We start from the raw sequence: 20,954 nt of genomic DNA on the forward strand, positions 1-20,954 counted from the left end.
TAGTTCCGTTTTTTCTCTGTGGAATTTTTAAGTAAAGTATATAGGATATAATTCATTTTGTATTTTTGTTCGCTTTTTATTAAATTACATTTAACATTTTATATAAATTTTAGTTTCTTTTAGTTATCTCTTTCATTTCTTCAGTGACTACTATTTATATAATTATGTACATTTATCGACGATTTAAAATTGTTAATTTTTTGCGAAAACCATTTCTATTTTTTGAAACATTTTTTTTCTTTTGATTTACTTAAAAATTCACTAAGAATAATATTTTTATTTATCTAAAGCAGAGATATCTTCAACAAATTATCAATTGATTAGTTAATTTAGTTAACAAAGCAATATATGCTTAGAGATATTTCAATGTACAGTTAATTCTGTAATTTATCACCATTAAAATTTCCTCTTTTTTCAGGATTTTTAATAATATATTTTGAAACTCTGAATGTGGCTTTGAAAAATACGAAACTGATTCAGGGGAAAAAATATCAACAACTTTATTAAAATAAAAACAATGAGTTTCTTATAAACTCGATATGTATTTCTGTGTATTCACATGTTAAAGTTATACCTAAAGAATATTCTTTTCTTTTTTTTCAAAATTAATCCTATTTACATAAAATATTTTCGTTATTATTTAAATCAGTATTCGATGAATATCTTCTTAACGATTTTCTAATGAGAATTGTTTTTTTTTTAGTTTAGTGTATTTATTTTTTCCGATTTTATTTAAGTAATATAAAATCAAAAAAAAATCTTTTACCGAGTTTGTACGTCGCACTAAATGAATAAAATTTCCTATCATCTCCCATAGTATTAGTACGCAATTTATTTAGTCACTGATTTCATTTATATTTCACGAGGGTCAAGTAAATGTTGTCTGGTCGTTGACTAAAATCTCGGCAGAGAATGGTAATCTTACAGGAAGAATTGAGATTTCACTGAGGTTAATTTATAATAAATGAATTTTTGGTGTATAAAATAATTAATATGTGATGGGTTGAAGTGGGAATTAAGAAGATGTACTGGATAGTGGGTTGAAGGGAATATTGAATAATACACAAGTGAAAGCCAATCTCATACGTCATCTGTGTTGAGAAGTCGATGACTTTGGGCCATTTCGGGCTTCAGAAGGTCCATTCTGGATGATTGAGCACCACCACTGTATTCACCATTTCCACCAGACATCCTCGCATGCTCCTCAGTCTCCATCCTTGAGATATTCTGCGAAGATGCCACCTTTATCATGGGAATATGGAATACAAAATTTAATAAAACCAACTTAAACACTGGGCTTTCTTAATACAAATTCCAATTTCTGGGTTTGTTCATTTCAAAAGTATTGTGTTTTTGAAACTCAGATGATGAAATTTTTCAAGCAGAAACTAAGTATTAACCCTCAATAGTCAATCAAATTACCCTTGTAACATTTTCTTACCAAAGTTGAAAGTTAACGTTTGAATCTTTACTCTTAAAAAATGTATTGGTAAAAGTTTGTCAAAAGGAGATCATTTCCTATGAAAAATGACAAAAGATGCCAACTGGATATTTTGCCAAAAAGAAATTAATATTAACAAACAATTTTGTCATTTCCATAATTTACAAACACAGACCTTTGACAAACAAGTTCGTAGATATTTGTCGAAGGTTTGATAACCTCCATTTTTACATCCTTTTGACAAGATTTTGCCACATTGCCAATGTATAAAATATTCATGGTGTACAATTTAAAAAAAATCCCTTAATCATTTTATTTTTAAGGTATACAAAACCTTTGTCAGCTCGAAAATTTCTCAGTGGTGGTATCTCTCTAGAGGTGCTCGGTCTTCAATATACAGTAGAGCCTCGCTATAGGCCACATTTGGTTCCAGATTTGACACTTGGGTCGCACTATAGTCCATGTCATTTTTTTAAATTATCAACAACTTTCAGTATTGAAATTGCTCGACGGCTTTCACTTTCTTTGCGATTGTGGTACTTGTCATCGCTCTCTTCATTATGGATCACAATTATCACAACTACTCAATAAAGTTTGCCAAAAATATTAAAATAATTATGACAATATTGAATATCGCGTACTAAAAACATAACCTAACTTAAAATCAGTGTTTTGAAATCAACGGTCGATAAATTGTGGACTATAGAGCGATGGCCTATAGCGGGGTTCTACTGTATATTTTTTTAATTTAAGGTATTAGGTACACTCAAAATCAAATTCATTTTGACAAACTTTCGCAAATTTTTACAAACTCTGCTTTTTAAGAGTAAATCTTATCCCCACAAATATTTTGTAATCAAATTTTTTTACGTAGGACCAACTAAATTTTTACTTTATTAATCCTAATAAAGTAAAAATTACCGTTTTTTAACGTATTTTTTACTAAATACGTTTTACCAAATGTTAAACTAAGAAATTGTCCCCTCAAAGGACAATGGGCAGAAACGTCTGGGAGCTGGTCCAACCCTTCGCCAGAGATGGGACTAGGTCCATTTTGCAGGTATTGGTATATGGCTTAAAAATTACCGAGACCCAAGTCAAAAAGGGTTGTCAATCTTTGGAATTAACGATATCCTTCTGAAAATTCGCTATTTTGACAATTTATTACTCGAAAACGCCTTAACCGATCTTAATGAAATTCGCGTCAAAATCGATTTAAGTTTTAAATAAATATTTTTAGATTATCCCTCTGACTGGTCCATCTGGTAGCTCCCATATAAACTACTCTGAAAAAAATGTTTTGTCAAATTAACAAGACAAGTTTGTAAAAAGGATGTTCTTTAATACAGAATATGAAAAAGTTTTGTCAAATCGGTGGCCAACTGGATCTTGTTAAAAGTTTGTCAAAAGGGTGTTTTTTCTATATAAAATGCAAGGAAAAGTTTTTTCAAATTGGTGAATAACATCCTTTTGACAAAATTTCAACAAAATCCGTTTGTTCGTTTAACAAGACATTTTTTCAGAGTAGTCATATTTTAGAGAGATCAAGCATTACAGGGCACCAACACGAACACTTTTTTCGTTTAATGGTAAATCACAGGTATTTTTGGAGTCCTTGGTGTATCTTGAACATGATCTAAAGAAACTTATAGTCCATCACGTCAACTTTTTCAGATATCTTAAATTAAGAGTTCTTAAGAAGTGGTTTGAACTATTTTTATGAAACTTGCTCTTTTAAATAACGGCATATCGTAAGTTGTTGTCACCAAAGAATGTTTTCTAAAAGAGAACTGAATTCAAGCAATATTTTCCTAAAATAAATCTTATCCCTATCCCTCCATTTTTCTTGTATCCAGATTTTCCTCAAATATCCTCGAATATTCTTTAATTCCGTTAAAAGTATTGCCTCGATTGCATCCTTTTATCGTCTTTAGAGAAATGTTCTTTCTAAAAAAGGAGCTAGTATTGCTGAAGTTCATAGGGTTGTAAGAGGTACCGTTACTAAAGAATTTTTAAAAAAGGTTCTGAGTATATTTATTTAAAACATTTTTTCTCTGAATTTATTACTCAAAGTATTTAAATAACGGTATCTTTTAGGACCCAGCGATCTTTAGAGGTTTTAACTCTTTTTTCAAAAAGAATATTACTGCATAAGAGGCATTTTCCTAGATACAATCCTTTTTTTTATGAATTTGAAGGATGGTAAAAGTATAAGGTAGTTCTGGAAAATTTCTGGGAAAATGAAGAGATAAAGATATGGTTTGTTGCAGGAAAATTTTCTTTGAGTCCTTCTTTACAAATTATTCTTAGAACCAACCAATATACGATTAACCGTTATTGTATAAAAGGAGTTTTGCAAAAAATTCTTATTCATATGTTTTATGTTCTAGTGCTTTTCCTACATAGGGAAAGTACTCTCTAATTTCTTTTACTTCTCCAAAGAGATTTCCACATTATTGTTACACCATTATCAACAATTGATGATAAGCTAACTAATATTTAATAGAAATGTGTAAATCTCTTAGGTAAACTGAAAGAAAATTCACATTATTCGAATGTATGAACGTTCGAAGGGAGAGTACTTTCCCCCTACTTTTGGGGTTGGTCCCGGAAAAAAGTTGTTAACTTTGCCAATACAGTAGACTCTCTTTCAAATGGGCATTTGAAAAGTTCATTTATCAAAGTTTTCAAATAACAAGAAAAGTTTTAAGTTTCGCAACTATTCTCAACCGATTTTAATGATTTTATAATATTTGTGTATGATATTTTTAATGTGCTATAGAGAGATATGGCCTGATTGTAGTCATCGATTTCACTAGAATCATTATATATTTTAACTTATTTTTGTAACTGTGACTTATTTATTTATTTTCTTTTGAAATCATATTCAGATTTTATATGACTGAATAGCTTTTCATAAACCTTGCTCCCATGGCGAATTTCAGCTTTCCACCTTTCCTCAGATAGGAGTTATAGTGGAAAAAGTCCTCATTTTGTATGGAGACTGATGGAAGGAGTGGTGGGGGGAAACGTATATATACACGGTTAAAGAGCCTTCTATTATACAGGCTTCAGATCTAAGGCTTAGCCATATGGCTTAACTGCTCTAACTTCTTACAAATCACGATTTTTTGGCAAAATTTAACTTAGGAATGGAATATTACAGATAAAAGACCTTATGCTCTCAAAAAGTGATAAAATTGCTCGATATTTAAGATTTTGAGACCTTCGGGAACTGGGCTAAACCTCTAGTCTGAAGACCGCTTTACCCTTGATTTCTATGCCAAGTTTCAGCTTTTTACTTCTTCTTAGAGTAATGTTAAAATGAAAAAAGTCCACATTTTGTATCAGGGCTACCGGAAGGAGGGGTGGAGGAAGGAGGTAGTATACATGCGTGAATAGTTTAAGTCGTACACTGACTCCGTATCGAATTTCATCATAATCGGTTCAGCCGGTCTTGAGTAATTCGATGTCAAAATTGTATTTTTTTTTCGAAAAAAGGCGTGTTTAGAAGTACTCCCAGCGAATATTGTACTGAGTCTCGGCGGTTTTTCATCCTCTTATCAACTGTTTCATCAACTCTTATACATTTTTGCCCATGGTCCTTTCCGCGTTGTTTGGCTATTAAATTACCAAAAACATTTTATGCTAAAAACTTTCAGAGCTGTGAATACAAAGTTTTATCTAACAACGATTAATCGATCGACTATTTCTTAACTTTTGTCACAAGGGCAATCTATTTCGATAAAATGATTTTTCCTAATTTTTAATGTCGTTTTTACTCTCTTTAATTAAAAAAAAAACAAAACTTCTGGAACATTTTTTTTATCTGAATGCTAAGATAAATACTTACTGGGCTTATTGGCGTAACAATGATCTCAGTATTTGCAGCTTTATTTCGCAAAAGAGCTGTCTCTTCGGTGTCTAGATCCATATCACCTGCATCTATGTCATACATATCCCATGGAGGTGAGTCAGGATCGAGTTCGCCTTCAATGTCCAGATCTTCTTCTTCTAAATCCTCGATTTCTTCGTCCATCATGATGACTGAAAAAGCACACACAGAGCAGAAAGGAAGAGAAAGACAAAGGACGTGTTATTGAATATATTTCGTGATTATTTAAAAAAAAGCCTTTAATTGAGGATAAAAGTCTTTACAATCATGTACAAGGATTAAAATAAATGTTTCTGTTTAATGGACAAGGGTTATACATTTTAAGAATATGGCGTGATAAATGCGTGACTTTACTAAAATCTAATATGTAATAATTAATTCTGGATCATTAGGCAAATATATAATGAATTTGAAAATAAAAATATAGCAAGAATTTTGCTGTACAGTAATTTACACACAGTTCTTTTTTACAGATCGTGTACAAAGCAAAAAAATTAAACATTTCAAGAAGAAATTTTTAGAGAGACTGATTAACATTTTGACGATGATTGCAGAAAAACTGCGGTGCAGAATGACATTGTTTTTAAAAAGTTTTATGAGTATTAAAATTGTAAATTAAAAAAATTTTATGATAATGATTTAAGAAAAAAATATAATAGTTTGGTTGAATTTAGAATTATTTGAATTTAAAACGTTCGGAGGATAATTCTGTTGAGAAAATGGACATTAATGGAGATTTAAAACTTTAAATAAATCATTCCCGTGGAATATTCCCATTTTGCATATCTTTTTCAGATTTAAAAAATTTTTCAGCGGAGCTTTTTTTTTTTGTCTAAAAGAGAAGATTCAAGAAAGTTTTAGTTCAAAAGCAGAAGCAATTTGAAACTCGAATAAATTTAGCAAAAGTAGTTTTATAGAAAATTGGAAAAACTATCACTTAAATATTTTCACAATATAAATATATAACTTAACAGATGAAGGACAGAAGAAGCATTCCCGTGAAAGTATCATTTAACGTAGTTATTTTATTCATAAATGTTTTTTTCGAAATTCGGTTCATATTTATTTCATTTACGGCATTTACGGTTTTTGTGTTTAAAAAAATCGAACATCGATTTCGAAAGACAAAGAAAAGCCACCTTTACTTTGCCTGACATTCTCATGGTGATTAAAATACCTTCTGTTTGAATTTCGAAATGTCTTAAGTAGTGGAAAGTACTCTCCCTTCGAATGTTCGTAATAATAATAATAATACTGGCACAACATTCCATGAAGGAACTAGGCCTTCCCGCAAGGGGATTTCTAAACATGCCTTCAAACGTTCATGCCTTCGAATAATATGAATTTTCTTTTATTTTTCCTAAGAGACTTACACATAATTATCACATGATTATCAATAATTGATGATAAGCTTACTAATATTTAATAGAACTGTATAAGTCTTTTAGGAAAAATAATAGAAAATTCACATTATTCGAAGGCATGCGCGTTCGAAGGGGGAGTACTTTCCCCTATAAGTCTCACATAAGTCATAATCATTCAGTAGTTCTTTCAACAGTTTCCTAATGCGCTATTTCACAAGTTTTCCCAATCATGTGCGAAAATTTTGTATGAAAATTGGAAGTTTTCGGATTTTATATGCTTCGAATCCGAAAAGCCGAATTTCTTGAGATATTATTCTGAGCCTTCCAAGCAAAAAGTCTGACAAAAAAAGTAAGGTTATTCCGGAAAGCTAGAAGGAGGAATATTTTGTTTGGGATATTTTGAGGTGATTTTGTGACAATTGGCTATATTTAATAATCAATAAACTTTCAAAGAGGCAGCCGTTTCAAAGCTGATCCAAATATATTCGAAAATCAACCAGAAATCTAAAGTTCAAGTTTCAAGTTTTAGCGCTGGCTTTTCTTCTTCTTTTCACAAACGTTTGTGCAGTTCTGCGACTTTTTAGGATGGCAGAACAAGAACGTTTCAATTTTAATATTATGGTGTCTACAAACTAGAAGCAATGTTCGTCAAAAATTGCCTTTTTTAAAAAATTCTGACGTTTCTGCCTAGGGTAAATGTCCTAATTCAGAACCATTTCCAGACGCTTTACCTCTGACAGAAGATTCAACACATTAAGTTCATATTTTTTTCTGAAGAGAATTACATAAATTTTCGTCTTGACATTTCTAGAATGTTACTGCTTAGAGAAAATTCTTTAGATATAATTTGAAAACTTCTTAATTCAAATTCTTCCAAATTTTCGCTTTATTTGGAGAAAAACTAACTAAATAATGAAACTGTGGTATAGAAAATATATAAATATAATAATTTAGTACTGTATTTATCGTGAAAACAATGACGTTTCCATTTGGAATAGCGAAAAATTTCCATTTGGAGCAGGTTTTGAATTAGCTTAATTTACCCCACAAGGATAGGGAAAATTTTCTTTAAAAGGGATTTTTTTTTTAAAGAAATTTCTCCTAGTGTGTAGAAGCCTTTTTTATAAATATTATTTTTTATGATTTTTCTTGTGTACTCGTCTGTTTAAATTTTCGAACTTTCAACGGGTTTTTAGACTGAGAAAAAAAGGAGGGTGCGATTAACTTTTTTTCCTCATAACTTTAACACTTTTTAGGTGTAAAAATATATCAACATTTTTTAATGTTAGTTTTACACCTTTTTAAGGGTAAAATTAACATGAAAAAGGGTAACTTTGACCCCCAATACACCTAAAAGGGTAATATTTACACCGATTTCGGATCAATACTGCAGGGTAAAATTAACATTTCCGGAATGTTATTTTAACTTTTTCGGATTTCTCTCACTCAGTGTAGGTAAGTTCTCTCTGATTTACCTTCGAATCGGTAAAGTATACATCTCTCCCGGAGAGACCTTTCAAATTGGAAAGCTTATTACTGAACGTAAGGATTGAAGACTGATACATTTCCTGAATCTTTGGAACTGGTATTGAAACAGAGTATATTGATAGGCAGACATCCGATCATGCCGTTCCACTGCCCTACTTGCCAGTTTAGAAGCTGTATATGGTGAAAGATATCGACTTCCGGTCTTCAGTGACTTCCCCATAAGTGAGTGTGGTTTAAGGAAATTTGTCCTTGTGCTTCATCTACCTTCTTTCGTCTACCCTTCGAAAACCGTGTTATAGTTTTTTTTTTTCGAAAACGACTCCAATGATTTTTTTTCATTTTCGGATATGTATTAGAGGTAGCCTAGGGAAAGATTTCGTCCATACAAGCGCATGACCGAAAATTTGTCATTATGCATTTTTGAACCAGTAATGCTTCCAAAAATCACAGAGAAAGGTATTTCACGGAGAAGTCTATCTCATGAGTTCAAGCATTCCGTAAAGCTGGAACAGTTTACTATCTTTTCTTTTTGAATGAAAAATGGAGTTGGATTATCCGTTAAATTAATACGCCTAATTTTATAAGATAAGCCACATTTCATGGTTATTGTTTTATTTTATTTTTGTTTTTTTTATTTCTCGTCCAGTAAATGTAAATCAATATAAAAGAGTAAAATTGATGAAAGTGTGTAAATTAAATTTTCTACAAAGTATTACTCCATTAAATTTTATTGATTTATTATTAAATTTCTTTGGCGTGTCGAATATTGTGTGAAAATTATTCTGCCTTAATGAAAAGGGATATCAAATACATATGTTACTTTCTGCTTCATAGTTTTTTATCACAGACCTTTCTATACTTTATTTACAATGAATAGATTATTAATAAATCACTTGGGATTTGATTTGCTAATTATTCAATATGACACGCCTGTTAATAATAATTAAAATGTTGCTCTGCATGGGATACATAATTGTGAGAGGTATGTGAAAATAAATTTATCATTTGGAGTGTTGATTAATAAATAAATGTGTATACAATCCTATGTAACAAATGTTTCGTGATATATATTTTCAGAAGTGTGTAATGTGTTTGTGTGGAAAAGCGCTAAATTTATAATAAATCGCGTATCAATATTAAAATGTCAATTTTACAAAATCTAAATATTTCCCCATAGTAATTGAATTTTTAATGAAATGTAAACCATTGATATGATTTTATTTGTTTTGTACAATCATAAATTTTCATAGTATTTTCGTATTTGTTGGATGAACTTGTAAAAAGGCCTAAACAGATTATAAAATTGTGTTATGTGGTGAAATGTTGAGCAGAATTTAATTGTGTACGTGACAAATTATTAATTAAAAAAGTTTGTTTTTAGAGAAAAACATTATGAAGAAAAACTGTCTTACCAATAAAAGTAAGTAAAATTATTTCTTGGTTTGAATTGAACGTGATAGTGATTTAATTATTCAGAATATTGTATTTCTTTGTATCTCTCTTCGCTTCTTAAGTGTAAATTTGTTTTCTTTTTTTGGAATCATTCAAAAGCCACACTTTGTTCAATTGAATCATTCAACAATGGAATTTCCAGTTTTCTTCTCTTCATCATTTTGCGATCCTGAAACTAATTGAGAGACAAATAATATTTCCTTTTTCATTGCATATTTTCGACAATATGCAGTGATTTCGATAAAAATGAATAAATATTTTAAAAATATAAATGATTCAGTGTCGTTAAATGTTATGATTTACATTAAATAAAAAAAGAACCAAATGGCGTGCAACAATTATCAATCACACACCACATTGAAAAAAAAAATAACAAAAAATTCAATTTCCTTTTGTGTTTAAAATTAAATGAATAAATAAAATTGTGATTTTATTGTGTAGTTAACATTCAAACGAGCAAGTGAGAAAACACACATTTCCATATCAATCAAACATCCAGTCACATACATTGTCCCTAGCAAATGTTCTAATGTTCTGAATTGATTGTGAGAAAAACGTTCATATATATTGAAAATTCACAATCCAGGAAGATAAAAAAAAAATTGAGATAGAGAGAAAGTAATAGAATTGCCAAATAAGAGGAAATTAAAAATAAATTCCACTCCCATTCCATTTATTTCAGGTACCAGTCACACTTTGACAGGTAGGTACCATCAAGATTAAACTATTTATATAAAATTCTCTACATTCGGCTTACAAAATCGCGCCACGTTGACGTGCAACTAGGATAAAACAATTTTAATCTCACATTACATTCAATTTAATTTACAACAAATTAATCCGCAACACTTCTCTACTGCTTCACATTAAAAATTTCAAAAACTTAAACCCCAATAAATCCTTTAACGATTATCTGTATGGTTCGCTAATAATAGTTTTAGTCTTCAACTTGAATTGCCAAATAGCAAATATTCCAAAAATTAAGACATTAAACCGATTTTCTAAACAGTTCTGCGAATTGTGTTTTGTCTGATCAATCAATCAATTGGCTAAGTCGCAGAGCCCCTGCTTTATAATGCCAGTGTCTTGGGTTCGAATCCTGAAGAATCATTCTACTTAATTCCACAGGACTTTGAGCTAACTAATCCAATCATGTAGGGGAATTCTGTAATTTTCGTGGCATTGTCACACGTGAGTTCGAAACCTGACAATGTCATTCGAGCTTTTTTTGTCATATCATATGAGTTCGAAAATGCAATTCATTGATTTTTTAATGAAATGCCTTTACTTGATGATTTTATGCAAATACAGTCTGTCTTGGTTGATTTGTTTAACACCATTCATTGTAATTTAATTGCCAGAAATCTCAAATATATGACTTTTGACAATGTCACGTGAGCTGTAATGGCAATGCCACGGCTAAAAAATCCCATTTTCGAAAAAGCTCTCCCGAGACTCAAACCCAATTTGTCATATGGCATTGTCAGAGCATTACAGAATTCCCCCCCTGGTATACAGATGAAAAGTATTTCGTAAAATTGTTCGTAAATGTTTCTAAATTCTTACTGGGTACTAAAAAGTTCATAAAAGTTTGTATTTTTTACATTTTACAAACATTTGTTTGTAAATGTTTGTAAACACAGAAAAATGTTCGTAAAATTTTGTTACATGTTCGAAAAGTTTTACTAGACAAACAAAAAGTTTATAAAATAACAAAAAATGCTTGTCATTCGAACATATTACGAACAATGTTTGTGAAAAAAGTACAAACTTTTACGAACTCTTTATTGGGTTATATGATTTGTGATCATTTCGTAACAAGTTCCCATTAGGGATTCACAAACATTTACGAACAATGTTACGTAATTATTTATTTACGTTCTGTGCATAAAAATGCAGAAATGAATGTCTCCACTCGCTTACGGAGCCAAAATAGACTTATGCCGAAAGTAGACACAGGTTGATCCTGGAGAATACTCAGCTCGAAAAATTTCGCGGAAAAGGATCAGCCCAAACTATCATGCACTGAGGATTTAGGATCAAAGATTAGCGTTTTCAGCGTAAACTTCTATTAAATCTCCACACTTTGATTGCTGAAGGACTTCTCAAGTGCATTATCAATGGCTTTTTCGTACAGGAAAGAGCACTCTGTCCTTGCCATTACTCCAGTCTTAATGCATTTTAAGATTTTGCGACATTGCGTGCCATAATTCTCTATGTTTTTTCACACAATTGACATTTCGAAAAGCACCCAAAATCACCCAAAGTGAAGTTTTTTTTATTTTCTGGCGCTAATGTCGCCTAATCCCCGTAATTTCACTAAACCTCATGAATTTAGAAGATCAGCCTGATCCTCCAAATTATGGGCTAATCCGTGAGTGTATCGAAATCAATCCTCATTTTTCGGGCTGATTCCTAAGCCGATCCTTGTGTCTATTTTGGGCTTTAGGCTGATCCCATGGCTCATCCTCAAGAATACTTAACCTGTTAAATTAACCAGCAAAGATTTATTACTAACTGTTATACACTGAGGGTTTAGGATCATCTATTAAAGGTACTTTACATAAATTTCCTGTTCCTAATTCTTTACTGCTAAATTTTACAGGCTAAATATTGACGAAGATTAGCCTGAGTCAATTTGGTCCCTTAGCACCTCTATCGATGCTTAGGTTGAATTACTATTATTATACCCAATAGAATATACTAAAAATATTGAAAATAGAATACTCATTTTTTGAAATCATTCCTTGCAGTTTTTAATGGATGATTAAAGAAGAAAAAATCAATTAAGGGAGCGCGAGGATATACTATCAAATACGTACTGTAATGGTTACGGAATTCCTTTCAAACACTATATATTTATATAGTGTAACTGTTTAGGAAAAGGATTTGTCATCTAGAATCCAAATCAGGAAAGGGAATGAAGGAAAATATTATCAAAATCGCCGCTATGTCAATTTTTTCGCACGTAACTCCCTGCACAAAGTTTGCATAATTTTGTCTTTGAACAACTACAATATCCAAAAATCTTTTTTTTTGCAGCAATCTAGATATTAAGTGCATAGAAATAAATTATTTAAAAACGGACATGATCACGCCAATAGGTTACTCTTTGAAAAAGAATATCACACACCTTTTCGAAATTATGACGCAACAAATTTACGTTACAACAAAATGTCCAATGATTAATAGAAAAATACTCTGTCTCTTCTCTTTTCAAGTACAAGGAATTCTTTGAATTGAATTTTGAGTATGGCTTGAATCTCAGAATAAAGGCTAGGGTAGAGCATTTTTAATCAAGGACTTCAAATGTTTGAAACTGTGTTTTTTTAATGTTCTTCAATGTGTAATATACAAAGTTTTGCTCAAAGTTCTTCAGGTCAGAATGAACTTTTGAACCAAAAACTGGAGTGGATAATATATACACTGATGAAGTTCAGTGCTAGAAAGTGCAAAGATAAAATTTTCGTCATCAGTGAAAAGCTCGAATCTGCGACTTTGTATTAGCTTGGGTACTTCTTGAACTTTCTTTTTCTGATATCCATCCATTGAATGTCGCTGTAAAAGAGAAATTATTCCACAGAAGGAAGAGAATTTTATCCTCTATACTTTTTGATAAGCTTCACTGAAATGGACAGCAATTTTAAGTGTACAAGTATCGCCCGAAGAGAAGTTGCATGTACACTCACTGGTGTTCTATTTGAAGAAAAATCATTTTATATGAAAAGTAGTATTAGTACCCAAAGTCTCAAGTAGAATCAGGCTGATTCTTGAGGATATTTAGCTTGTAAAATTTGGCAGTAGAGATTTATCCCAAAATGTCATACACTGAAGGCTTAAGATCATCGAATAAAGGTTCTTTGCATAATTCTATTTTACCTTTAAAGCCTTCATTGCCAAATTCCAGGCTATTCTCGAGCTACTACTATATTGAATTATAATCCTGACAGTCTTTTCGTGTATTCTTCTGAAACGTGAATTCTACCAGGAGAATTGTTATTTTTTAGACGTGTTTCAGAGGAGGATCCTACGAGGGATTTTTGAATCTGTATGTGCGAAAATACGATTTAGAAGTCTATGCAACCATTAGGGTTAAGAGCGCTACCAAGGGATAACTGTCGTCAAGCAAATACACCCAAATACACCTCAAAAGGCTCCGGTTTCAGTTTGAAATTGGGTTAATTAGATGTGTAAGGGCCGAAGTCCTTAAGATCGTCTTCAGATTAGAGGTTTAGCCCAGTTCCCAAGGGTCCCAAAACCTGAAACAGCAACCGATTCTATTGATTTTTCAAAATGTATTACGTCATTCGCCCTTAATAATCCAATCCTAAGTCAAAATTTTCCAAAAAATCTTGACTGATAAGATATTAGAGAAGTTAAGCCATATGGCTAAGCCTTAGGTCTGAAGCCCGTATAAAGCGCTTAAGGCGTGGATGGGCGCCTTGGCCACCAGAGGTTTCTGAAGAACACTCAGCGTTTCTCCTAACGATCTGTTTCCTACTATAATCCAACATGAACTAACCTACTAACTACCAACTAACCAACTAACGAGCGATTTAACCGTTGGAAAGAAGCTAGTGCTAACAATTTTCTAAAATTAAATTTTAAAAACCTATTAGGTCAATCATTACGTATTTATTGAAGACCTTTCAATTCTAAGTGTTCTAAAATACGATTTAGAGTATGTTTTTAACGGTATTTTTCAACAATTTTTGTGTTTCGCATTGGGAAACTTGGGGATAGCACCAAACGCTGCAATTTTTTTTTAAACAGATATTAGACTTCAGAGAACAAAACTTATAGAAATTAATAGGCATTATAGGGAGGCTTGTTCTCAGAAGAAACGGTCGAGATTGTCCAAGTAAGTTTAGAAATAAAAATTAGTATTAACTCTTTCGCGTCATTAGGGTCATATATGACCCGGGGAAAAAACAATTTTTTTGACTATTTAAATTAATTGAAATCTATCGGTTTGTGCACGACATCATAATAGAAGGATGTAAGATTCTTGGCTAATTTTCTCAAGACTCCAGATATTCAAGAAAAGAAAATATTTGAGATCAAAAATCACTAATTTCGAACTTTGTGAAATGACTTCCAAAATTTTTTATATTAAATGATTTTTTTCAGCAAAAAGTTCTTTAGAAACACAAAATAGAATATCTAAAGATTGTATATTGCATATTTTGATATAATAAACTACTCTCAATTTTCCAGAAAAGCGTGTAGAATTTTCCGGGTCATATATGACCCTATTGTCCGCAAGGGTAACAGTGTTTTCGTCCCAAACCTATAGCGAAATGTAGTTGGGACATTGTTTTTCTTTGTGAAATGCAGGTGGGACATCTTGCTCCTGGACATTTCATCTTATATCTGATGAATTATAACATATTTTGCAATATTTTAGAGTATTCTGCAAGCGTCTCATATTGTGCAATTGTATTGTGTGTGAATAAATATGTGGATAAGTTTATTTTTGCCAAATACCACTCAAAATATTGTGACAGTGACTGTTCAAAGGGATTACCAGGAAGATTCCTTGAACACCAGGAGTACAGTGTTCATTAAGACAATCCAGTTTGCCATGGTTTTGGCCAAATTAACAACTTCAAGCAAAAAAAACTCTTAAAAAGCCCGTGATATAGATTTTGATAATGGTATGTACACTTCCCTCGAGGACAACAGGGTCATATATGACCCGGGGTTTTTCCGAGTTTCCACGCAATGGAAATTTTTTTTCCTCTCTGAACTATTATATTTGATCATAAAGCATTAGGAAAAACTCAATTTTACATGAATTCATCTGCTGAATAAAAGTGGGACGCGAAAGAGTTAAGTGCTACCCCATCTTCAGTGGTGCTCTAGTTTCTTCTACATCAATAAATTACACCATAGGGTGAACGGAACACCTATTGACACTTTAAGAACTTCTGTGATGATCTATTGACATTGACACCTTCCAGTAACAATTAAGTTACGAAATTTGAACTGTCCTCCTTATAGCAAAAGGTACGTTAAATAAATTTTAATATTTTGGCGGAAGGGTCAATAGGGGTTTTCTGCCGAAGAGGTGTTTCTTCGATCCTATTAAAAAAAATAAATAAATCCGTTATCAAATGAAAGAGAATAAAAATATTTCCTTATTTTCTTTTAACATAAAGTTTTTTTTTCTAAATTATTACTTCGCTCTGCTTAACCTTACATTTGAAAAATAGATTTACTGCCACCTATTGAACTTTGACGAAATTCTCGTGTTCTATAAACCTAAAAGTTATTGTTGTAACTGAAAGAAAAGAAATTTGTAAAGAGCATGTGGGAACGGATGTATTAATATTAATGATAATATTAATTCCATAGAGGAACTAGGCTTTCCCGTAAGGAGATTTCTATACACGCATTAGTATTTATTCTTACACGGATTGGGGTTGTCAGTCCCATGCCCCATGGAATCAAGTTCAGTGAGCCTCACCGGATGCAATCTGAACTCCTATGCTAGAAAAATGTCTGATGACCGAAAAAGGATTCGAACCCGAGACACTTGTATCATAGAGCGAGCACTCTACCACTCGACCCATTGAGTCCCCAACCGGTTATACTAATAAATTTAAATTTATGAAAGCAGTTAACCCTTAACCTGATTCAGTTTTTTAAATCCAAGGGGCAAGTTAAGCTTATTTTTGGTGCGAGAAATATTGATCACCTTAAAAGGAAAATATTAATCGGTTACATTTTCCCCTCCAAATAATTATTTAAACCAAATTGAAAATAAAAAAAAAGAAAACAGAAGTAAAACTTATTGTATGTAAAGAATCGCGGTAAAATTTAACTAATGCACACTTCTGATAAATAATTAGTTTACTCAATATAAAGGCATTATAAAATTTTGGGCGAAAACACCAAACACATTACGCAGAATTTTGACACTCTCTAATTTAATAAATTGAAAAAAAAATATAAATTGATTACACCAACTATAAATTTGCCATTGAAAAGACTATAGAGAGAAGTAGATAGAGATTTGAAATGGGGAGGGAGGAATAATTTAAATATTTTGGGATATAAAACGAAAAGAACATTTCTTGGGATTTAATTATGTCAATTTCACTCACACTCTTCATCGAATTTTTCGTGTTATTTGGAATGTTCAACGTAGCCAGTGGAAAAAGTGCCACTATATATTTAGTTTTATTCAAAAAGGAGATATCGTGCAGCAAATAGATAAATGATGAGAACATCATCGTGGGGTAATCGTCCAAAATTTCGCAAGAATAGCGATGAATATATTCCTAATTATCCAATTTTCCATCTCATAAATTCAAAATAATATTCCAAGATAAAATTCCAGTTAAGTACATCTTAATGCATAACATTTATTTACGTTTCGTTTATCTAAGTATCGTTTATCTAATGATTTTTAGAGATAATTTGGTTCTTTTCAAGGACATTTTAAAATAAAGCATTGCAATTTATTTTCATTCGACCACTTGAAAAATGGAAACATTAAAGTGTTGATAACAAATTTGAAATAGCTTTGTAAAATTGAAGATGTTAAGGACAACTTTTCCATTTTGGCTACATTGAGGAGGTGCACTTTGATGTTAGAGCGATGTTGATGAGGAGTAATCGTCATATGATGCTGCAAAGTGATATACAGAAAGAGATTAAAAAGTCTCTTTTTAGTTTCTTAAATTTTGCATCTCCCTCGGACAATTAATTAATACTATAAAGACATTCACACAAATTCAAAAGTTAAAGATAAAAATCATCGAGAGAGATGCGATTTATGGAAGATATTTCAGTGCCTTAACCAAACACTGAAATTTATGAACATGATATTCTCTTTTGGTTAAAACTTTTAAAGTATGTCAACAACTCTTATTTTCTTTATGCTTTTTTCACGAACATATATTTTGTGTTATTTTTACAGAAAAGAATCAAAAGACAAGAAAGTAAGAAAAAAAAACTGAAAGACAGATATATAAGGCCTGAGGATATGGAGAATTCTGTAAGACTTACTTGAACTTTCTGTTATTGTCTTGGGGCTGTTGGGTTCGACATCACCCTCTGTCTCAATGCATACATCTGGAAGTCCCCCGACTACAACGTCGGTCTCAATTGGATCACCATCATCTAGGGCATTCACAACTATCACAACATCACCACTTCCATCATGCTGTTCAGTATTGTTGCTAACATATTGGGTAGGAATGGAACTGCAATTGCATAGAACAAGATAATCTCTTAGCATGATCAATACTTCTGATAGAGAAGCCCTATAGTATTAAACTTGTATCTCTGAGTAGTAAAGTAATTAAATTTCGTCAGTGACATTTTTTAGAATTGTTCAGTATCAAGGAGTTAAAAAGGCCTGTAAATTATGAAAATTATAGCTTAGTGAAATTTTCAACTTCCAGCACTGAAAAATTGTATAATAAAAATATTAAAAAAATACTAGATGAGCAGGAACGTTAGGGGTTTTCCTACTAGGGATCGGTCGCAACTCGGAAGTTTAAGTATTTAAACTAAGTTTAAAAAGAGGTAATAATGCAGGAGGCGCCCAATCGATTTGCCGTCCGGGACCTGTTTCAAACCCGACCTGGCCGACCTGACTACACAAAATCGCGAAGGGTTCCAAGTGGTCGACATTACAGTCCGCCAGGAGGACGGGACTCGCCAACGACAAGATCGTAAATACAGACACTTGGTGCCCATATTAGCCAAAAAATTCAGAGTGGCTCCTGGAAGGGGGGGAATGCTGCTTAATGCTGTTCTGACAAGATTGCCTTAAAACTAGTGATTCCAAATAACCGGGTTTTTAGGATAGACGGTTAACCGGTTTTGGAAGGGTCTGAAACCGGTTAACCGGTTTAAAACCGATTTCAAATTTTGGGTTAGATTATGGGATTTTGAACAATTTTTCAGAACATGAACTTTGATGTAATATTCAACCAGGGGCCTATCGACATCTCATTTTTCCATACGTTTTTGTATCTGCAAAATTTTTACAAGGAAAAGTGAAAAATAGCTTCACTTTTTATTAGGCTTGATGGGCCCCTGATTCAACACATAAATATATTCTTTTTCACAGTTAGTTTAAAAATTATTTTATTTTATTGCTTTATTTTATATTTAAAATAGTTCAGGAAATTTAAGAGTGCAGGAAAATTACTGGGAGTTTTTCCAAAAATATTGTGCCGTGGAAAAGCTAATATAATGTAGATTTCCGTAAAAAACAACTATTTTTTCATACAATTTATTTTTCTTAAAATAAATTGGTTATAAACGTTGTCACTTTTGACAATCCTTAATGAGGAAATACTTAAAAATTTTGCTCTAGATCTTGGAAAATGGAAAAAAATTATAAAGTTACCGAAAGAGTTTTCTCCTTTATTTTTTAAATCCTATGACTAGTGTTAAATCTTGTGTAACTTAAGTTTAGAAATTTTGAATCGTGGAAGAAAAATAACATTTGCAAAAATATTAAAAAAAAATAATATTGGAAGGCTAGTACCAGGATTATCTGCTACCTATATTCGCTATATTTTTTTTTGTAAAATCTTGTAAAAGTCTTGTCAAAATTTTTCTTTTTTTGAACATAAAATTCCAGATTTTTCGATCGGAAATGGTTTAAAGTAAATTTTTTAGATCATTCTCTGCAGAAAATCTACTAATTAATAATGTTTGGTATTATATATCATGAAAAACATGATTATAATTTACACAAAATTCAAAAATAATTTCATAGAATAAATTACATAAGCATTTAGAAAAAAAAGAATTAAAATAAAAGGAAACATTTGTTGTTTTTTACTCCATTGGTTGAGAAACTAATAAATGCCAGATTTTAATAAAAAATTTACAAGAATTTGGTGTAACAATCTTGATGAATTTGGGTCTAATAAGATATGCAGTTAAAAGATAGCAAAATTTAATAAAGATCTCTACGAATTCAGGGATAGGTAAATATTTTGTTACTTTTCCACATAAAACAATATTTTACAAGATTGTACTAAATAGTTTACAATTTTTTTCTCAGTATACAATTCATTTTCTAGTCTTGTAAGTGTTTAAGTAAGTTTTAAAAGATAAAATAATTCAAGTGATGAAGTCGTGAAATAATTCCCGATAACTTTTAAGCAAACAATTCTTTTCCAGAGTGGAAGAAACGTACAGGACATCCAGTACTACTATCTTTAAAATGTTATTAACATACTATAATACTACAGATTACATTTAGAATCATATTGCATTTCAGGGTCCCTTCTAATTCAAAGAAATATTTTGCAGTGTATCTTGATTTTCAGGAAATAAACTTAAGCTTAAGAGAAATTTTAAAATTTTTGTAAAGAGACGATTTTAAACCGGTTTCATCTCTAAAAACCGGATTTGAAACCGTCTCCAGAATAGGGCGGCTAAACGATTTTTTGAAACCGGTTAACCTTTGTAGGAATCACTATATACTTAAAACGAGTGGTTCATGCTATGTCATTGACTACTCTTGTTTTTCTAAGGAATAAAGGCCTCTACAAATTGAGAAAAATTTGCAAAAATTCCATTTTGACAAATTTTAATTTCAGCTTAAATCTTTTAACCTTAAATCTTTTTTCTGCGCAATTGATTTTAGCTCAATTTAATAATTACTTCGGAGGGGCGTGGCCTAAAATATTTCAAGCCGGAATTTACTCAGAGCATTGATTACTACTCCTCTGCATATTATGCCGTGTAATGTCAATTACCTGAGTGTCACACGCTTCTTCATTCGATTGCTGAGATCAGAGAAGCCCCTGTGCATCGGTGGCCTTCGCTGGACGGGCTGTTCAAATGTCTTTGTGATGGGTGAGTTTGGTTCTGAGAATTGCTTATCTATGAGAATGGGCTTCGGCTGAAAGGCAGAAGAAAGGGTGTCACTTCCTGGATGACAGCCCGTATCAATTGAAGACTGGTATTTGCCGCCAGCTACCTTCAGTGATCCACTGCTGCCCGAAGACATTGACGTAGTGGCAACGGTCGTAATGCCCGCCGAGGCTCCGCCACCACCTGGAGGATTGGGAGGCAGTGGTGGAAGGTTGGAATTATTGGAATGTTGGGAATCGGAAATTATTGGAAGCGAGAGGAATCTCTTTCTATCCTGCATATAGAGATCTATCAAAGTGTCCAGCTTTGTTTCAATATCATCGACCTACAAATAGAACAATGAATATATTGTACAGATTATTATAGAGCTTTGATGAATTACATGAGATAATGTCAATGCATAGAATGCCTTTAGATCCGATTCATATTAATCAAAATTCAGAATAGTTTAGTTTATGAA

General features: G+C 31.8%; 1 protein-coding gene across 19 annotated transcripts in view; it reads right to left on the bottom strand.

Moving 5' to 3' along the window:
- Positions 1 to 522: 522 nt before the first annotated feature.
- LOC129804882 (potassium voltage-gated channel subfamily KQT member 4) overlaps positions 523 to 20,954 on the bottom strand; it is a 343,722-nt gene continuing 323,290 nt past the window's right edge. For 13 of the 19 annotated variants that reach the window (XM_055852579.1, XM_055852584.1, XM_055852586.1 and 10 more), the window contains 4 exons: positions 20,377 to 20,819; positions 17,657 to 17,853; positions 5,295 to 5,488; positions 523 to 1,242 (listed from right to left, as the gene is read on the bottom strand). In XM_055852579.1, coding sequence (XP_055708554.1) covers positions 1,081 to 1,242; positions 5,295 to 5,488; positions 17,657 to 17,853; positions 20,377 to 20,819 — 996 coding nt within the window. In that variant the 3' untranslated portion in view covers positions 523 to 1,080. Of the gene's footprint in view, positions 1,243 to 5,294; positions 5,489 to 9,600; positions 9,816 to 14,957; positions 17,277 to 17,656; positions 17,854 to 20,376; positions 20,820 to 20,954 lie in introns of those variants that run through there. The other 6 variants (XM_055852587.1, XM_055852578.1, XM_055852582.1 and 3 more) reach the window with 3 other exon arrangements.

Source organism: Phlebotomus papatasi, chromosome 2, assembly GCF_024763615.1.
Source record: "Phlebotomus papatasi isolate M1 chromosome 2, Ppap_2.1, whole genome shotgun sequence".
Lineage (NCBI taxonomy): Eukaryota > Metazoa > Arthropoda > Insecta > Diptera > Psychodidae > Phlebotomus > Phlebotomus papatasi.